Source organism: Pterocles gutturalis, unplaced genomic scaffold (assembly GCF_000699245.1).
Source record: "Pterocles gutturalis isolate BGI_N339 unplaced genomic scaffold, ASM69924v1 scaffold12834, whole genome shotgun sequence".
NCBI lineage: Eukaryota > Metazoa > Chordata > Aves > Pterocliformes > Pteroclidae > Pterocles > Pterocles gutturalis.
In genome coordinates this window covers 37,490-57,629 of record NW_010128368.1, presented here as the reverse complement: position 1 = coordinate 57,629, position 20,140 = coordinate 37,490, and the positions used below count along the sequence as shown (strand labels likewise).

The 20,140-nt window shown below is 35.6% G+C and overlaps 1 protein-coding gene across 1 annotated transcript; it reads right to left on the bottom strand.

Moving 5' to 3' along the window:
* Nucleotides 1–5,150: 5,150 nt before the first annotated feature.
* Nucleotides 5,151–17,406, bottom strand: GCG (glucagon). The gene is made up of 7 exons (XM_010079598.1): nt 17,323–17,406; nt 12,261–12,361; nt 11,704–11,865; nt 10,824–10,874; nt 8,960–9,097; nt 6,672–6,815; nt 5,151–5,650 (listed from the first exon to the last, which is right to left on the bottom strand). The coding sequence occupies exons 2-7, from the start codon at nt 12,356–12,358 to the stop codon at nt 5,626–5,628; spliced, it is 618 nt and encodes a 205-aa protein (XP_010077900.1). The 5' UTR covers nt 12,359–12,361; nt 17,323–17,406; the 3' UTR covers nt 5,151–5,625.
* Nucleotides 17,407–20,140: the final 2,734 nt, after the last annotated feature.

Sequence of the window (20,140 nt, the reverse complement as noted above, 5' to 3'; positions counted from 1 at the left end):
CCAGCGCTTGGGGCGCGGTGACACAGCTGTGCGCTGGAGAGGAGGGACCTTTGACACCGAAAGGGTTTCTGGAGGAAATCAGATAACGGCCGCGCAGAGGTCCCAGAAGTGAAATGTATTCAAACGCTAGTGGGAAGCTCCTTGTGCTTTGGTGGCACCAGCATTTCTTGTAAAGTTTCAGCTCTTTGAACTTCTATCTCTGGCAATCAAGCCATGGAAAGACTGATAAAATTGCCGGAAGGGCTTATATTTATTTCTTTGGCACTGGTTCTTGGCATAAAAGAGAGATGGATGTGTAAGTCTGCAACGTGGAATTTTAATTGAGACCAGAGAATGGAAGTATAGGATAAAAGTTTAAAATTTAGCTCTGAAGATGACCCTGGTTTATCACATCAGACAATTCCATTTCCAGGGAGAATTTTGAGTATATGTTGAGATAGCAGGACTAACTGGTGGAAAGGACTTGAGAATAACCTGTAAATCAAACCAGTAAAGCATTCGATTGTTTAAAAAGCTGAGCATCACCAAGTAGTCTGTAAGTTGTGGGAATTTCTGGAATTATTTTAAGAGAAGAGTTCTAGCCTCGAAGTAATTATTGAGTGGCATTGTTTGTGCCTTTGGTTTGGTCCATCTTAGCTTTTTTTTTCCTTCTATCTGCCAAACACTAGCAGTTATCAGAGAGAGATGGACATATTTTACAACTTGAGAAATGGAACAGAAAAAGTATGCGATCCACTAAAGCAAGAGGAAGAGACTTGAAGCCAAGGGAGATAGCAAATGTTCTTAAGTCTTGCCTTCAAAATACTTGTCAGAACTTTTCTGTAAAGTTGTGCCACTTGTTCCTTCATTCCACTTCTGCAGATTGAGCACAGTATTTAGTATTCACACTTACTTAACCCTAATTTCTGTGTATAGATCGGTCCACTTTTATGAAGTAAAATCACAGTGAAATGGAAGTCTTCTACATTACTTTTCAAACTGTGAGATGCATGACCAGAGTTTCAGAATGTCTTACAGCTCCACTTAGATACTGATCTGGTACACTGTGCAGTTGTTCATTTTACCAACAACAATAAAAAAGAAAAACAAAACACAACAGCTGTACCTGAGTGTTACCAAGCTTTTCATAGCCAAATTGCAGTTTAGTGTTTTGAGAGATTATCTGCAAGGTTTTAATGCTTCTCAGTGGTTAATTTTAAGAAAAAAAGACCTATGCTGACAAAGCATATGGCTAGCTGGTGCTAGTTTCAGTGGGTACCCAATTTTAAGTACCTTTGCAACTCTGGATTCATGTATGTAGACAAAAATATCTAATAATCTCAGTGCTTCTCACTCTGGTTATGCCAGGCGAGTTTATGGGACCTGATTCTGTACTCAGAACCACCTGACTGATCCAGTTAAGAGTCAGTATAGCAGAACATGTTTCCGTTTAATAGCTTGCAATAGCTCCTAGCAGTGATTCTCTACACCTTGAACTCAAGTTCCTCCTGTCTGATCAAAATACCCATGGTCCCAAAAATTATTGTAATGGTTGTGCTTCTGGTGCTCTGTCAGATTGTCTTTTGTGACAGCCTGAGACTTAAAAAGTTGCTCCAGCAACATACTTCAAATTACTTTCTACCATGGTGTTCTTTTGCAATCAGATATGTATTAATATGATGCCAAGAGATTAAAGAAATGAATATCCAGCAATGGCTGCTACACAATCAAATTTGAGATGCCATAGCTGTTCATCATATTGTATACTGAACACAAAAGTATTAGTAAAGAAGTTGTATGATTAAGAAGAGCTACTTACTAGAAAGAACCAAAATACAGCTTTCAGCCTGAAGTTTGGCTTTCTCAAACAATTAGCGGACCTGCCAGATGTGATATCTCCTTCAGACTTCCAGGCTCAGCACAACTCAGAACTTTGTTATACGTCTGTTTATGTATTTGAGTGTTTCCTCCAGAAATATTTGGAGAAGTCAAACAGGAAAAATGGAAAACATAAGCTCTCTCTGCAGAACAAAAAAAAAATATTATTGTTTTTGACTCAAATGTATACAGTTTCCCTTACAGGTGCAATGATGTGTTCCAGATGTCTCAATGTGTGGCTATAGGAGACAAAATTTGTGCTGGAGAAAAGTTTTATACTGATTCAGAGGCTCACTTCAAATGTACTGTGAGGAAGAAAAGGCAAAAGTCCTATTAGCACTGAGGAGTGTTCAAGTTCTACTTGGCTAAGTGTGTCTTTTGATATATTAATACTGATATATTAAAATATATTCAAAATATCTTTTTTTTCCAGAAATAATTTCTTGTCATTTCTTTGCATTTTGAGGCTGAAATGGCATAAGGACAGTTTTGTAATTCATCATTACACTGGTTCTGTGTGAAAGGACTGTGAAGAGTCCTGTAAATCAGGAAAGCAAAGTAGAAAATAATCCTGTTTGTGTGGTTATGTCGTTGGGACAACTGTTTCAATGTGGCTAGTAGAGGCTGTCATTCCGTTCTTTCAAGTTCATGTATTTTTCTTTATAAAATTAATTTCCTGGCTATTGAAGATTCTTGCCACATGTCCTTAGAGCACAGCTGAACAGTTAAGAGTATCTCAGGTTTCTGTTCATTTTTATTGCATTAATTCCAGTTAGTTGTTTTGTTTTGCTTCGATGTGCTTATTTTTCCAGATACTTAGTAAATAAGGCAGAAGAGGAAGGATGTCACACACTCAGCGTATAGAATACATTTAATAAAGGAGATAATATTGGGAATGCTTTTTAATATAAGGCCACCTGGAAGTTCTAGGCAGCACATGTGCAGATACATAGAGGACTCTAAATACACACGAGTTCATGGAATATGGAATTATAGGAGGTGTACGTACACAATACAGTCAGAACATCTGGGCCAGTTATACTGTGTTCATAAAACTTAAAGGAGATATAAGTTTTGTAGTAGAGTGAAGAAGTCAGCATGGAGTGAGTGAAACAAAAAAAATTAAGCTTATGCACCATAAAATGCATCTGTGATACATATACAATGTATTTCAAATATGATGGGACCTGTACCCTAACTCTTGTAAACTTAAAGCTCACAGCGGGTGCAGAGGGCATCACAACAGTGCTATCTTTTATAGCATGCCAGTCAAGACCTGTCATACACAACAGGTTATGGGATTTTAATAAGCTGTACACAGTTTAGGTCCTTTACTGGAAGGAAGATAATGTTTCTGAGAGTGGATGAGGGTGTAGCCCTGTAGGTGACACTGAAACATGCTCCTGAGCACCTATTTCTCCTTATGTTTGTACCATTCACTGAATTTCATCTAACGTGTACAAGAAATACCCAACACATACCTCATTTCTTTTTTTTTTTTTTTTTTTTTTAATCTCATATGCTCCTGTGGACTTGCTCTGTGATTTCAGCATATATAAATCCTAGTCCTGTTGAGCTAAAATGTGTGTTTGAACGTGTTCTGGAACATGCTCAACTTCATCTCACTTCTGAAGAAAAGGTGTCTTTTGATTCATGCTGTAGATTGGGACTCAGAAAATTGGAGATTAAGTATTTTTGCTGTGTTCTAGACAAGCTGCATAACTTTGAGAATATAGTGTATACCCCTCTGTTCCTAAAAGCATATAATTCATAAAAATGTGTGAAAACAGTATTTTCATATCTGACAAAGCCATCATCAGGAGGTGCTCAAATACACTGTTGACAGACACCACAGGAAAATGGATTTGTAATTTACAAATCCTGTCCTTCAGAGCACTAAATATCCTGGACATAGTGGAATAAAATGTTTTAAAGACAATTGCTCAGTCTATGGAAATAGAAGAGTTAACTGTATGTGCCATTTCTGCCTGGACCATATGGATCCAACTGTGTGTAACTGAATCTTTTTCAGTTCCAGAAGCACTTGGAACCAAACATGAGATTAAATGAACATTGAGATTAAATAAACAACAAATATGTATACATTCTTCACACCCCACCCCCCCCCCTTTTTTCAACTCCAGTAGTATTTTGGGTGTTATGATGGCTTTCTTTAGCACACAGTTCTATTGAGTATTAATTGTTTAAAGTTGGGATATTAGAACAGCTTTCTGTTGCTGTGAACAAGCTGTTCTAGATGCCAAGTTGGGTATGATCAGTCCTGATTGGAAATTACAGAATATTTATTCCTGTAGCACTTTGGGAAGACAATCTAATCTTATTTTTCCAGAAATTCTAGACCGTCAGTGAAAGTTTCAGATGCCTTTAAAAAACAAATGAGACACAAAACAATACTAGTTATTCCTATCAAAAGTTATAGGTGCTAATTCTGAACCAACAATGCTTCTGCTTCACATCAAATTCTACTAGATACTTGCTAAGCCCATTGGCTTTCTCTTAAACCACTTGCCCTTTAGGACGTTTTAATACAGATAGCTGGCATATTGCTATGACAGCAAGGGAAGAAAAGGGTGTTTGGGGAGTCATCAGAAGCAAGAGGTACATGACAGCATCTGTGGCTATTTGAGAGTTGCAGCTACTACCCTGCCTACAAAAACATGCCCTTGCCAGCTGAGAGTGTAGTAGTTTGGATTGCAAGAAACACTGAGATCTGCAAACAAAATGTTGTGTCACCGTAATGGAGAAGGCACAGGTTACTGAAATGACAGCTGTGATTGTAAGTTACAGTAAAATATTGCTGAATGCAGGAGATGTTGGATGAAGCAGTCCTCAGAGGAAGAAGGAAGAAAAGAATACAGCACAGATTAGAGTGACCCCAGGGCCATTTGAGTTGGCTTTACTTGGCAATCTTGTAAAATTTGAAGATATTATGTGGCTAATGGAGTATATTGCACATAATGTTTTTCAAAGCTGTCCTCCTGCTTTTGCTGAGAAATAAGAATTTATGCTAATGAAGAATACTTTGTTCAGTCTTGTTTCCCCCTCTGGCTTCACCTTATATGATTTCTTTTTCAACTAAAGATAATTCAAAGTTCACACAGCTTTTTTCTGAGAATCATTATGGAGAAAATGTGACAAAACAAAAGATTGAGTTTGTTTTATCATTCGAAACAAACCACTTCCAAGATCTCAGTGACACAAAAATATTAGAATAAAATGCAATGGAGTGCAAAGAGGCACAAGGGATATACACATGAAAAGTCAACAGAAAAGAAGCTTGAAAAAATTTATTTAAGGCTATCATTTAATATCCTTAAAGCTTAGCCTTTTTATAACAAAGGTTTTAAGAGGGTTATTCACTTCTCAGGCATTTGTGACTGCCAGCCCCTTACAAATAACACGTATATTTGGTGATTAAATCCTTTGTGTGTAGAAGTCAACTTTTTAGAAAAATAATTTTATCATTAAATATAAAGGGAGTTACTTCAGTCCTAATAAATGGAAAATATGAAGATATGGAACTTTCATAGTCTTAAAGCTGTTAAGATACCCATACCTTAGACAGTAGGTTTTCCATATATAAACCTTTGGCAACACTAAACTATAGTACAATTATTTCCTGGCATGCAAGGTGACATAGCTTTGTTACACCCAATGTTAATGACAGAATACAGATTTCAGAATGTCTTAATAACTGGCAGTTGATGCAATGAAGATCTTCATTTATCCCATTTTTATTCTGCATTTTTACTGGTATTCTCCCAAAAGGTCCCTGGAAAAAAAAAAAGCAGCAGCAATTAGGGCATATTATAAATCTCCCAAGATTTATGAAATATGTGTGGAAAATATTTGTTCTGTTTAACAGTTAGCAGATGTTAGTTCCACAGCCCCCCTCTATGCCTCTCTCTGTGAACAGACTGAAAACAATTATTCCTAAAGGAAAAGCTTTTTAATTGTTTCTAATAGTTTCTTTTCCTAAATTGTTTGTTTCAATGCTGAACTACAAACAAATGCAAAAATATTAAAATTTTAATAAAAAATGTATTTTAACTATAGCTTCTGAATTTATCGAAAAATATTAGTTTCAGATTTCCAAGATCAAGTAGTCATTTTGGGTGCTTCAGTAGTCTAAAGACTAAAAGTAATTAATTTTTATAGAGTGGACATCCAACATTTAAAAAAATCCGGCTACTCACATGTGCCTTGAGTTGGCATTTTAGTATTTTTGAAACACTTTGTTAATGTTAACAGACTGTTCACAGAGTTCAGATGACAGAAAATGTTGCTTTTCCAACAGCATTTGCCTGTATACAGGCAACTAAAGCAGGGTTCTTAAATAGTTCACTATCAGGTACTCAGATTACAGTACCCTATTCCTTAATAACAAGCCACAATTTAGGGCAGTGTTTTGTATGACTGTCTTTAAAGAATAATCAGTTTGGTGTAATTTTACCAATAAATATTTCTGATTTTATAATGCCTATGCAAAGAAGAGTTTTATTTTTCAGTAATTTAATATGACCTCACTTCTGGTAACATTCAGTGGCAAAACTCCCCTGAAGTTAAATAGGAAACTATCAAATAGGTTCACCACTGATGCAAAATACACATTATATTAGGAATCAGTTCTGTTTAGTGTCTTATCCTTGTTTAGCACGGTCTGTAACAAAGTTTGTAACGCAGTTAAGGGTATGTCAATAGTTAAGAGAAAAATTAGCAGTATTTTCCCTGTGTGTGAAAAATACATTTAAACCCCCAGTATATTAAGAATAACACAATCAAAATTCAGGCACCTTTGGGTAACTTTTGTGTTAATCAGCCATTTTAGGAACTCTTTGGCAGCCATGTCATCAAGGACTTTGTTGATATCACTTGTGAAAGTGCCGTCTGCGTGTCTTCGGCCCAGTTCTTCAGCCATAAGAGCTTTTTCTGGAAAACTTCAAAGGGAAGAAATTATCAAACAATTTGCAGATCAGAATAAACAGTTTAAAAGGACCTAATTACAGGATTCTAATACACTGCACATTTCCTGTGATTTTAAGAAGTTAAGGGTTGGGCCTGATGTTATGGCTCGGTACAGCATGACATATATCAGAACATTTTTTGAGGCATTATTTTAACAACAGAATAAAGCACGGAAGTCTCCCTTTACCAGATGAGGGCTGTTCCTTCAGGTGAATCTAAATTCCTTTCTAGCATTCTTTGGAAAAGCCATACATGCAAAAAACATATGTCAGTCTGCAATGTCTGTGCCAAGTAGACATCAATAAAACTCACAGTAGATTTACTAAAAATCATTATTTAAGAAATATTGCTACTAAAAACATTATAGTCAAATTTTCATACATTTTTCCTGTTTTACTTGGACTTAACTCCTAGTTATAGACTTACAGTTACATTGCATAAGTATCTAGATATTAAGAGCAGCAACTTTTTTTAGGGGTTAAAATAACTAAATTATAACACCTGTATAAAATCTATGTGCTTGTTTGCTGTACAGTAGCATTTTATATTTGAAATAAGATCCCGATTCTTACTCTATCCTTTTTTGATAGCTGGAATACCATTATGCCAAGGGCCTGATTTAGACAACTTTCCTCTCCTGTATCATCCCATCAAATATAGGAAGATTTTAATGAATTCCATTAGGCTGGACTGATACTGAAGCACACTGTGCTCTGGGACCAATGACAGGCAGACTGGTTCTTTTCATGCAATAATTTCAGGGAAAGCTATATATAAGTTTGACTGGAAATAATAATAAATATTGGGAAGCAGAAGGGTAGTCTACATTTAATTGTCCATCTAGGTTTCTAAGCTCAGTTCATCACAGATAGGTTGTAATCTCTTTCTCTTACAGAAAATGAAATTCCCTATTTCTGTTCATGAAAATAAAACATGACAGAAACCCAACTGCAAATCTAAACATCACTATGAAGTGGCCACAGTCTTTCCCTTTTCTATATGGCTGACCTCATTTATTTACCACTGTTTTTTCAGGAAATTGTCACTATTTATAAAATTTACTTTGACCTATTTTAGTCTTCTTTGACTACAACACACAATCTTGTCTTACAGATTTATTTTATTTTTATTGTTATTTATCATTTTTATGTAGTGCAAGAGATGTACTTTACAGCTGGTAGAATATATAATCAGAGCATGAACTGAAATCCCTGCTCCAAAGAGCTTACAGTCTAAAGGCACAAATAAGTACAGAACAGTTAAAAGGTGGGGAGTGGCATGTGCATTGTATAACTCCTAACTATGCAGAGTTGGAAATATGATGAGCTAGAAGGTGCCCACAGGAGACTGAAGGTAAGGCCATTCTAAGTGTAAGACTATAATGAAAAAAGATGTAATGAGTGAGTAAGTGGATGGAATGAGAAGGCTTGAGAAATCTGCAATGAGTATATGGAAAACAAGATATTAATGAAAGAAATCAGAGACATAGTTAGGTCAAAACTGGAGCACTGCATCCAGGAAACTGTAAACCATAGCAAAAGAAGTAGAGGTGTCCTAAAAAGGAAAATAAATTATAGTTGTAGGAAATTATAATTATTTTGGCAGCAGCAACTTGGCGAGACTTTGTGGAGCATGGGAAGAGGAAAAGTCATCAGTTACTGCTGGGAATGATCACCAGCACATGGAGTACAGCTGATGACATTGGTAAAAATTTAATATTGAAAATATTGCAGAGGAAAAGACTGACTGTTAAAGGGAAAAAAAGAGAAAGTAATTTAAAAGATGACACTGACTTGAATAATCTTAATGATAGTTAAGGAGACTGTGAGCAATGTTATGCCAAGAGGGAAAAGTGGTAGTCAGAGGAAGGTCTGGTTTAGTTTTAGATATGTTGACCTTAAATTCAACTTGACCTTCTAAAGTGTAACAGCATACTGAACAGGTTTGTTTTAATCTGTATTTGAACTTTATAGTTTAAAGTGGTAGTCTAACACCCACAAAAGCAAAACATGAAGGACAGCAAGAATGATCAAAAACACATCAAGGTTTCATCAGACTTGATTTCTAACCCCAAAAGCAAGGCAAAATTTAATAATAGGAATATATGGATTCTTACTCTCTTCTTCCTCGTCCATTCACTAACCAAGCAATGAACTCTTTGGCAGCTTGACCTTCCAAATAAGAGGTGATATCACTGGTGTAGGTGCCTTCAGCATGTCTCTCAAATTCAGCATGACGCTTGGAGATCGCATTGCTGAAAGAAAAGCAGTAATCTAGGAGCAGACTGCATAACGACTTAATTTTTTTTTTAACCTTAATTGATTTCTATTTCCCACCCCCCAGACTAGCATTTTTTTATTAGGGAGAGGAGTTTTTTTGCTTCTCAGTTTACTCTTGATTTTTTTTTCCCTGCTGTCTTTGTCAGTTCTGAAAGCATTGTTTGTGCTATGCAGGATAGTTTTGTGCAGAGATGCCTGGACTAGTTCTGAACAAATCAGATCAGGTACTGAAAGCAAATATAGCTGCACTGGAATAATATGCTAGATTAATTAGCTATGATCAAAAAACTGTATTGTATTCTACAGATGTACTTTTTGTTACCTCGTGTTAACCTAAAAATTTCCATTAAGCCATTCTTTGTACCTTCATCTTCATTATTTCTTAGCCAAACTGTTCAGACTTAATTCCTTTTGGATTTACATTTTTAATTGTTTTGTGAGCACGCTTTTAATCATCATTCTGACCAAGTGATAGTCTTGGAACAATTTCAAGCCTGATCACCTCCAGCTTAATAGAGAAAGGCAATTTCCTTCTCCCTCCTTACATCTCATTGTGCTTATTTCTCTGATTTAGCACAAAGTTATGTCACAGTGGCCCTTAGGAAGGCAAGCTGCACTGAGAAGTAGACATATTATGGAATATTTTCCATGAATAAGTTCCCTAGCATTTCTGTTTCAGAATTTGATAATTTTCACCCAATTTTCAGGGCCTCTATCTCTTTCTATTATTTTTTATCTTCTTGGGATTTCACCATTCCTCCTAATTTAGTACCATCTGCACTTTTCATCAGCATGCTAACTACAGTTGTTTGGAACATTTTTAATGAAACATTAATTTTGTTGAGATATGCTTTTTCATTGAAGCTGAAACATTATTACAGATTTGTTACTGATATGGACAGTGTTTTGAATAGAAGGATCTTTGTCATCCAGTCTATCCTCTGGAATTTCTGACAAAAGGAGGAATGAATAGAGGGATTTCCATCTGTTTTGCAAAAACACTTACTGACTTTTGGTTTTATTTGTTTCAAATTTTCAAGCCCTCCAACCCTCGTCTATCCTCTGGAATTTCTGACAAAAGGAGGAATGAATAGAGGGATTTCCATCTGTTTTGCAAAAACACTTACTGACTTTTGGTTTTGTTTCAAATTTTCAAGCCCCCCAACCCTCTCCCAAAAACATTGTCAAGAAAGAAAATTCTGGCCTTCAGCAGGTCTTATGTTCTCCTTTCCTGTTATGAGCAGTTTATGCAACATGAGTGCTTAGGGCTGGGCATTGTATCATGTTTTATCAACTCTGCAAATTGGTGCCTGGCCAGTTTCCTTTCATTAGTCTCCTCACTGGTTTTCTTTTCCTCCACATAATGGTTTGTTTTGCTTCAGCCTTTTTCTATATCAAGTTTTTCTTTTTATCTTATTGTCTACTCTCCTTTATTACTTGGAGTGTCCTTTCCTGAAATCTATTCTCATCCTGTTGCTTTCCTTGAAGCCATTGTACATAGCTGTAAACCACAGGTACAGGAATAAATAACATAGAGACATTTCCTTTTTCCTTGTAAAAAGCAGATGTGAGATACTTTCTTTTGACAGATATTTCTTGGGTTGTGGTAACCTTGTAAAGAATACTAGTTGTTTTCTTTCTTGCTTAACAGAAAATGATCTCAAACTGTTTTTGAGTAACCACTTGTGGCAACTAGAATACCTTGAGAGCTGGTCCAGGACTTCATCATTTTCCTTGTCCTGTCCTTGTTGGCTGTAGTGGAATTCCACAATAATTAGATAATTATTATCAATACATTGCAGAGCATGTATAATCTGGTAAGATTTTATTTGTTTTTGTTTAAATATTATTATAAACAATCAGGACTGATAGGTGAATAATTTCAGGCTTATGAATTTAAATTAATACAATATCTACAAATCGTTACTTTATACTTTAAAGACTTCCACAGGGATTTAAAAGCATTAATGTCATAGATTTTTTGATTCTGTGGACAAATCTCTAGAACATGGAGCATAGATTTACATGCTTTTACATTATTCCCTCTCTCAGCTTGGTAGCTTGTGTTTAGTTGAAGTACATTTTCAAAAAACATTTCAACTCATGCCTTAACAGTATACTTGTGATAGTGGTAAAGTATCCAGTGGTCAACAGAAGTTAAACTTTAGCTTCCTTTTCACAAATGAAACTTAAGGATTAGAGTATCCATAGATAGGAAAGTTTTATTAAGGCCCAATGGCGTGACCTGTACATTATATTTATGTATCTTTTTCCTATTAAACTTAATTCATTCACTGAAACAATCTGTCCCAAAGAGGCTAAGATAGTCTTTTTAGATGGTGTATCAGGTAATATACTGATACCACACTTGATTTATGCAAATCCTTTTGACTGATTTTGCATGTATTCCCCATTTCTAATAACATATTAACATTATATATAAATTTTCCTTAAGTACTTTACTTAACTGAGGCTTATACATGGTCTGTGATGGAAAGCGGAAATCAAGACACTGAATTCAGCTAGATTTTTGGCTGCTTCTGTATACAGAGATCTGTAGCAATGAGACCAAAATGCTTACCCATTTCTTTTAGTGCTCATTAACCATTGCACAAAGTCCTGAGCTCGTCTAGTGTCCAAGTACTTGCTGTAATCACTGGTGAATGTGCCTTGTGAGTGACGTTTCACTTCATTCGGCTGTCTAGATTCATCTAATGATTCAGACTGGGAAGCTTTGAATGACCTGTGAAAAGTTTATAACTTGTTAACTGGCGATGGTTATAGTACACTCTACAGGTGCATTGACTTTTCTTTTAAAAATACTATTTTATACTCTCACAAAGTAAAAGCAAGTGGCATATTGATCACTAGTTGGCTAGTAAAATGAATCAACATAGCAGATTGGATACTGCACAATTACAAGGTCGTCTTGGCTAACTAAGGCAGCTGTTGTTTGTAATACCAAAAATTTCTGTGCTATCCTTTCCAATATTAAAAACTTTTGTCAATTCCAATGATAGATTAAGTACTGTGTAATAGTGTATAAAAACTATCTTTAAGTCATAGTATGTTTTGCTTCAACCTATAAGAAAACAGCTCAGTCCAATTGTTTCTAGAAGTTTGATCTAAACAATTTACCTTGGTTTCTCCTCTGTGTCCTGAAGAGGATTTTGCCAGCTGCCTTGAACTATCATTAAAAGGAGCCCAGCAACAAAATAAACACTTTTCATTTTCATTGCCTGTCAAAACAGAAATAAGGCAACAGAGAAAAATGTAATCATCTTTACATACATCTGAATCCAAAAAGGCTACATTATTGGATGTGTCTTCATCAAACGCACTGTAATAACTTGACCAATCTCACTGATTTTAATGTGAGATTACTCAAGGTAAATTAGAGTATAACACTGTGCAAATGCTTTGGTGATCCACAGCCATGCTGTGGTTACTTTACTTGCATTAGTGTCTGGTTTACACATGCAAGTAGTACAATTATAACTTCTAGTGAATAGTCACGAATGGGAATAAGGCATTCTCCAATCCTCTGATTATGTGTGCTACAATTTTCATTATTTAATGTAGGAGTATTAGTCTGTTGACATATGATCCCCTGTAGGACAAACTCCATTGAACAAAGAAATGCTTTCATTTTAGGCACACAAAATCCAGTGCAAAGGGACTATGAGCAGCTAGTGGCTAATAGACTCAAAAGTGCCTTGCATAAATAGGAAATGAGAGGAAATCTACTTACACAATCAAATAGTATATATTGTTTATTTTTAAATATTTTGGATCACTTAAATTTGTGGCATGAATGTGTAGAAAACGAAATGAATTTAAAATTTGGTTAGGCACTTTTGTCCTTGATGAAATTGAATATGCCATTCATTCAGTGGCCAAATGCTCATTCATTGAACGATGAACACTAAATGCTCATTCATTCTAACTCTGAAATCAGTATGATCACAATATTAAGCTGCTGTAAAGCAACAGGAGTTGTGATGAGTTCACATCAGGAAAATGCCATTGGAAATAATTTCATCATGTACTCGGACTGATACTTATGTATTTGAAAAAGCCCTTCTGCCATCCATGACAGTTTCCTATGGGATTTTATGTTACAGTGTGAAGAACAAGGGAGATAGGAAAGGGGAGTGCATTGAAGTAAAGTGGTAGGTGGGAAAGTAAGACCCAGGCAAAAAACACCCTGCCCACTAAATGTAAACTGCACTGAAATCATCCGGCTCCACTGGAGGAGTTATTTATTGAAATTCAATGATTTATAAAATAAGGCAGTCTGAGTAAAAACGTATATTCTCTATTGTAATGCCTTGACACAATAGGCTGAATTTAAATATACTATGGCCTGGAGGAAGCCAGAAGAAAGTTATGAAGGAATGATGTGTGAAGAAGGTGCAGATTACTCTGTTTTGAGATTTAGAGTTGGTTCTGCACCGAGCAGTGCAAATGGGGTGGCTATATGAACATCTCTGAAAAACTAAACTCCTGCATCAAAAACCTTAACTGCTGTAGGACTTCTACTCTGTCCCACATTCTACTCTGCCCCACAAGTCTGCCTAGCTTCAGAGCAGATTTTTCATTAAATCTGTTTCTTCCATCTATTATAAAATAACTTATAGTTGGAGATGCAAAGCTTGACTGTTGGCAGGCATTTTACCTATGGCTAGGAAGAATGTATTGCTTCTGGTACTTTGTGAGTCTTAATTTTTAGGAAAATATTAATGAATAACATAAATATTTTACTAGAATAAGTGTCAGAATCAAAATATTTAAGGCAATCAAAATCTTAATGAAATCTTAATCAAAACCAGGAAAATAAATTGATGAATATAAGATTTTCTGGTGGATTGTACTGTTAAGCAATGGGAGTAGATTTCCCTCTCCCCACCAGAAGCCACTGCCAGTGTTGCTCATTTTTAGATCAGTGTGTATGGAGGCACTTTTCTGCCTTCTGTAATATCCTGATAGATGAGATTTGATGCCTACACTTGCACATATCCTGCTATAGTACTAACAAATACCATAGTGGCCATGTAGTCCTATTATAGCTTTAACTATGGTATTGAACTCTCTTTTCACTGTTTCATTTGGAGCTGTAATTTGGTGGTGCAACACTGACATCCAATGTTTATCCCAAAGAATGCATAATTTCACATTTCATAGGCTTCCAACAATGGAACAAAAGATCTGCCTATTCTTTGGGAGACGACTTTGCTGTGGTCACAAAAATGGTTTGATTGTAACCTAGTGACGCCCGTGTTAGCTGATATAACTGTAAATGAGTTAACTTTTAGACACCAAATAAAGTCTGGCTATTGCACCATACGTAAGTAAATTTGCCCTGCTTAGTGCTATGCTCGCAGTTTGGTATACTTTTACTTAAAGTGAAAAACTAAAGAAAGGTAGTTTACAGCTGCCTGCTGCTTTCTTAAACCATGGTACAGATTAGACATAAACCTAAGTTATTGAGGTGGAATGAAAGAAGTAGTCTAGTCATTAATCCAGCCTCCTTAGAGTAATACCAGACACCAAAAGATATTCTTTTATATAAAACTTATAAAAAAAATTAAAAGCCCACTTCAGTCAGTTAACAGATTTTCAGTTATTTCAATATATCTTGGATCTAACTCATGCCTCAGTCCTATAGAGCTTTCAGATGTGAACAGTCCCACTGGCTAGTTTAGACCTTAAGAATATGTTTAAGGTTAAATGTATGTTTAGGTTCTTTCTAAATTGTTCAGACTCAAAATCTGGGGAGATTACTAAAAAGAAAGATGCATAAATTCAGGGGTTTTTCAAAATTAATACAATTTTCAAGTAAGATTATCCTTATTAATAAAATAAGCATTTTCAAAAGCTAGTAAACTTCTATCAGACATGTTCTTTCAAAAACTTTAGGATCAGTTTTGTTCAAAATTTAGTACTTGCTATTGGTAACCCAAGCCAGCAACAAGAGTTTTCGACAAGTTAAAGAAGCCACAGTTTTATAGAAGAAATAATTATTTATTTCTTGGGAACACAAATATTTTTTGTAGAGAAAAGGACATGATCAGCAAAATAATATGTTTACTTTATTCCTGCTAATCAATTAATTTCTTGCTCAGAAGAAAGGTTTTATTTGCTCTAAGTTACTTACGTCAGCAGTAGATACTGCTAAAAAACCATGCAATCTTATTGTTAAGGTGCAGGAAAACTAAAGTTAATCTTACACAGAAAAATTTTGTTCCTATGCATATTAGACTAATGAGAATGTTGTAATTTCTTTCTCATTGGAGATTAAAAATTTAATACATCTCAGTTTGGACCACCAGAATGTAACAAATGTCTCTCGGATCTTGATCAGAAACTTATTCAAATATTATTTCCTTGATCAACCTTATTTTGCTAGTTTTTCCAATATATTTTACCGCAGATGTCCTCTGTACACTATGTGCAATGGTAACTAGTGTAATTTCACTGAGTTTTCAAAAAGAATCTTTCAAAAGTCAGATTTGTATCTATTTCCAGTTTAAAAATACAAATTATGTAGTTATAGCAGTGAAAAAAGGAATATTTTCATATGAAAATGTATAAATGAATAAAATAGATTTCTATTGACATGGAAGTGTTTACAAATACCAGTTATTTCTAATTATAAATAAACTACTTTGTTGGATAGATGTACTTTACATCTAATTTACCTACCATGTTATAATGGCTTGTGGAAAGTTCTGTAAAATAAAATGGTTCTAGTCTAAGGAAATCCCTAATAGGATGGTAGACTAAATTACATTTTATACAATAAGCATAGTAACTGTTGAGAGGCTTTAATTTTTACTTTTGTGTTATAAAATTTCCTTTTCAGATCTTACAGTGATATGAGAAGATACATTGCTTGAGACAAGCTAATCTAAAAGTAGCATAGTGGAGTGGCAATCTGTAGGGCGATGGAGTGACAATCTGTCTTAAATCAGAGTCTCTATAAACTCACTTCATTTGTTTGCATTCTGCTAATTTAATCCCCATTGATTCATATTTAGGCAGTATCTATAAGGAGTGGATATTTTTAAACTCCTGTTCATTAAATATCTCTAGAGGAGATACTAAAGGAGATAAAAATATAAAAATCAATAATTATGTATCTCACATTTAAATTCTTACTACAATGCATGTCTTTCCTGTTCTTATCATTAATCTTCCTTCTTTCAATTGCTTCTGCAACCCAAACAGTTGATTTCCCTTTTTTGGATCATTCTCTGTTGAACTAATTCAATAGATTAAAAGATTTAAATGATGATGTCATGAACTCCAAACATCAGTGATTATAACCACAGAAGAAAACACCAATTTGCTGAAAGGTCGTGCACCTCTATTGCACAAACTTTGGGCAATACAATTCCAATAATGCACTCAGCTTTCTCAAACAAATTGTACTGGTAGTTCATATAAATCTTACCTTTTTATACTTTGAAGTGATACGTGGCAGTTGCAGAAAGAGCTGCAACCCTCTCTTCTGGAACTATGGCAAGCCTTGAGGATCCTGAGATCTGCCTAGCTGCCTCTTTTGCACAGACTTATATATATACTGTTCAGCTCTAGTAAGCATTACGAGAGTGCATCACTGCTGACAGTTTCCTTATTCAACTTAAAAAAAAAAAAACAAGTCATCATATTTGCTCTTCATTTCATTTGATAATTTTACAAGCAATTTCACACATTCATTCTGCTTACTTTATGACATCAATGCTAACATGGATTTGCAAAAGGAGTGAGGTAGCAATGTCCAAAGAAGTAAATATCAAACAGAAGGGCATTAGGATGATAAACACGGGCTAAAGGTGCCTTGGATTAAGGCAGCAATTTCTCCAAATTCTGATTTGCCACATTTAACATTTAGTATTGAGCAAAATCCTGGACCTGTTGACATCAATAGCATCAACTTCACCTATCAATTTTAAATCAAGGTTTATAAATTTAATACACTGTTAACAATAACCAGCACAACTCCCCCAAAGCCCTTGTGTGATTCTTCGGGTAATTTTGTGCCAATATAATGAACATGAAGAGATGTGAAGTACTGCAGTGGTGGCTACCCACTATGCAAAGCTTAGCACAGGTCAAATTTAACAAAAATATTTGATTACTCTTGGATGTAAAATGCCAACTTTGTAAATTCTACTGTATTAAAATTCATACTCACTTGAGAACTGTATGTCAAACATTCATTATTAATTGAGTTTCACACTGTGGCCTACAGCTTTATGCAAGATAAGCCTTTTGCTCACATTTCCGTTCCCTACAAGGCAAAGAAAAAAACAAAAACAAAACAGATTTGAGCTTTGTAGCTGTGTATGTTCAATGCAACTATTGTCAAGGTCCTAAACCACTCAGTAACAGGGATAATTTCATAGCTCTGGTGGGGCAGTGTTGCCAAAGAAGACTATGTTCAGCCATCTAGTGACCACAGGTAGGAGAGATTGATACAAAGGTTGTCAATGGCCCTGGCAGCTGAAAAAAACTGCCAGTCAACAATATGGGTCTTTTATCCCCTCTATGAAGCAACAAGGGAGATATCCCACTTCAAGAAATTTCTGGAGAAGTTTTTTTGTTTATAGACTTTTTCATACATCATGATAATCCTTTGTAAAATGCAAAAGGGCACAAAAAACGAAATATGATTATTACATATGTAAGGTGCCAGGCAGTCCAGGAGACACCTTAAATATGAAGGACTTCACCTTGAGTTTCAGTTCTGCCTGGTAGAGGGAAGGGTCTGGAATGACAGTGGACGTCTCACTGAACATTAATGACAGCCTGTGCTCCAGTCTGGAGTGGTCCATGGTCTAATTTGTGACACAAAGCATGCATATTACAGCAAGTCCTCTTATTTCCCCTAACACTGCTCCATGAAGTCAGCAAAGAATCTTCCTCAGTGAGGTAACTTTCTGCTGCCTGTCCACAGCCCAATTCGCATAGCACATATGATAGAATTGAGGCAGTGTATAAAGTTAATAATCCTAGTGTTTGCCTAAAGTGGCAAGCAAAATTTAATGGGTCCTTCCTAGAGCTCTCTCTAAATACCTTGCTGTGGTACCACGGTATGGATTGAGGGAAACATTAAGTCTCACTACACAGTCCATATAATAAATTTTAGATTTTTTTTTTTTTTGTGTTAGTATAATGTTTCTCTGCTCTTGGATCCATCTGTTGAGATTCGTGGTCCATTTTTGTAATTTCTATCTACAATGCAATGCAAGTGTCTATTAATGCTGCTGCTGAAAACTTTAAAGCATAGCTTCTGTTCCTCTCATTCCTGCCTTCTGTTTTTACCTTCAGTAATTTCTGAGAGCCTTATTTTCCCTTATTGTTACTCTCCTTTTTTATTACTACTTCTTTTCCTTTCTTTTCCACGTGTTTTCTTCCGCATGTCCTCTTTGTTCCTGATCCTAATTGTATTTTCACATCCATTCACAGTCATGGATTCCCAGTCGTTGATTGGCATAGGATATACAAACTTGCATATGTATTTATCAAACCTGGCTTTTCAGCTTTTTTATTTGAAACGACCAGAATTACCATCTCCATGTACAAACCTTCCCTAGGCAAACAACTGTGTAACGTCTAAGACGTGGTGCCAAAGGAGCCAAAATAAGCCTGGAAACAACCTTGTACCCCCCATCTACTTGTTTTCATGAGATGCTGATTTCACTGAGATACTTTGTTGTCTTTATCTCAAAATTATTTTTTTTAATCTATTTTCTCTTTAAACTTTATGGGCGTTACATAGGGGATGCAAAATCACAGTTTAAATGTAAGTCCAGCACTAAGTATTAGAATTCTGACACTTTCTCCATGAAGTTGGTCAGCTTTGCAGCTCTGGCGGCAGAAGCAGGGCTGCCAGCCTTGCAGTACCCCAACAGGACAGCAGATGGTGATCGAAGGGCCACTGAGGCCTTTTTGACACCAGGATGACACATACACACTTCTTGAAATGGATTGCTGCAGACAATTAATTATCTCACCGCATGTTGAGTTAAAGACACATAGCTTTCTAAACAGGCAATACAGAATGTAAGACAATATAATCTCCTCCAGGAAGCAGGCAGTTCTTTTTTTTTTTTTTTTTTTTTTTTTTTTTTTTAATCCTTTTTTTTTTTCTTTTTTTTTTTTTCTTTCTTTTTTTTAATCTCTGTTTATTTTCTTGTGTTAGATAAAGTTCCTTGTTTACAGTAGGATGATTTCAGAAAAAAAATATATGAGACAGAGCAGCTCAGTGCACCTGGCTGGGCAGGTTGTTACACAGGCTATATCATCTAGCAGGTCATCTGGCATCTAGAAGGTGACTGATTATTTGTTTTTCAAGTGATAACACAGACAATAAAAAGGACAGGAAAGAAGTGAACTGCCATCAAGAACCATGCAACCTTCAGTTGCTATAACTGAATCTATAGTAATACATATTTCAAGGACATAGCAAACAAGAGTTACCAAACAGAAGTAGAAAATTTTAATGACTGTATGAAACATGCATATGTACTCAGGTTTTTTCCTCTCACGTTGTAAAATACAATAGTTAAATGGCACCTTTTGGTGAAAGTCAAGGGCAACCTCACTCTCCTCTATATTATAGATCGCATATGAGACAGTATTTCAACTGAGTCAGACTAAGAGACAGAACTTGAAAGTGACCTGCCTTCAGGAAAGTTTCATTTTAATGTTTTTCATAATTCACTTGGAGTCATTAAAAAATCTGTATCTTGGGTTCAGTGTATTTGGAGTTGATCAAGCTTTCCTGCACCATCATCTCAGCACCAGGTAATGATTGCTATTAAGGACAGTGTACTATACTCACTGGACAGAAAAATCTGTGGGGAAAGTCACAAAGGAGGTAAAATGAGAAGCAGAATTCTTACCAGCTGCACCCTGAACTTGATGCTCTAGCAGAGACAATTCCAGTTGGCATGGCTTTTCACAGAAATAGGACCAATATATTTGTTAAAACTGGCTAGCACTCTGAA

Coding starts and splice junctions, on each gene's coding strand:
- GCG (XM_010079598.1), bottom strand. CDS start 12,358: ATGAAAATGAAAAGTGTTTATTTTGTTGCTGGGCTCCTTTTAATGATA. Junction 11,866..12,260: donor GACACAGAGGAGAAACCAAG/GTAAATTGTTTA, acceptor AACTTTTCACAG/GTCATTCAAAGCTTCCCAGT. Junction 10,875..11,703: donor ATGAGCACTAAAAGAAATGG/GTAAGCATTTTG, acceptor ATTCCACTACAG/CCAACAAGGACAGGACAAGG.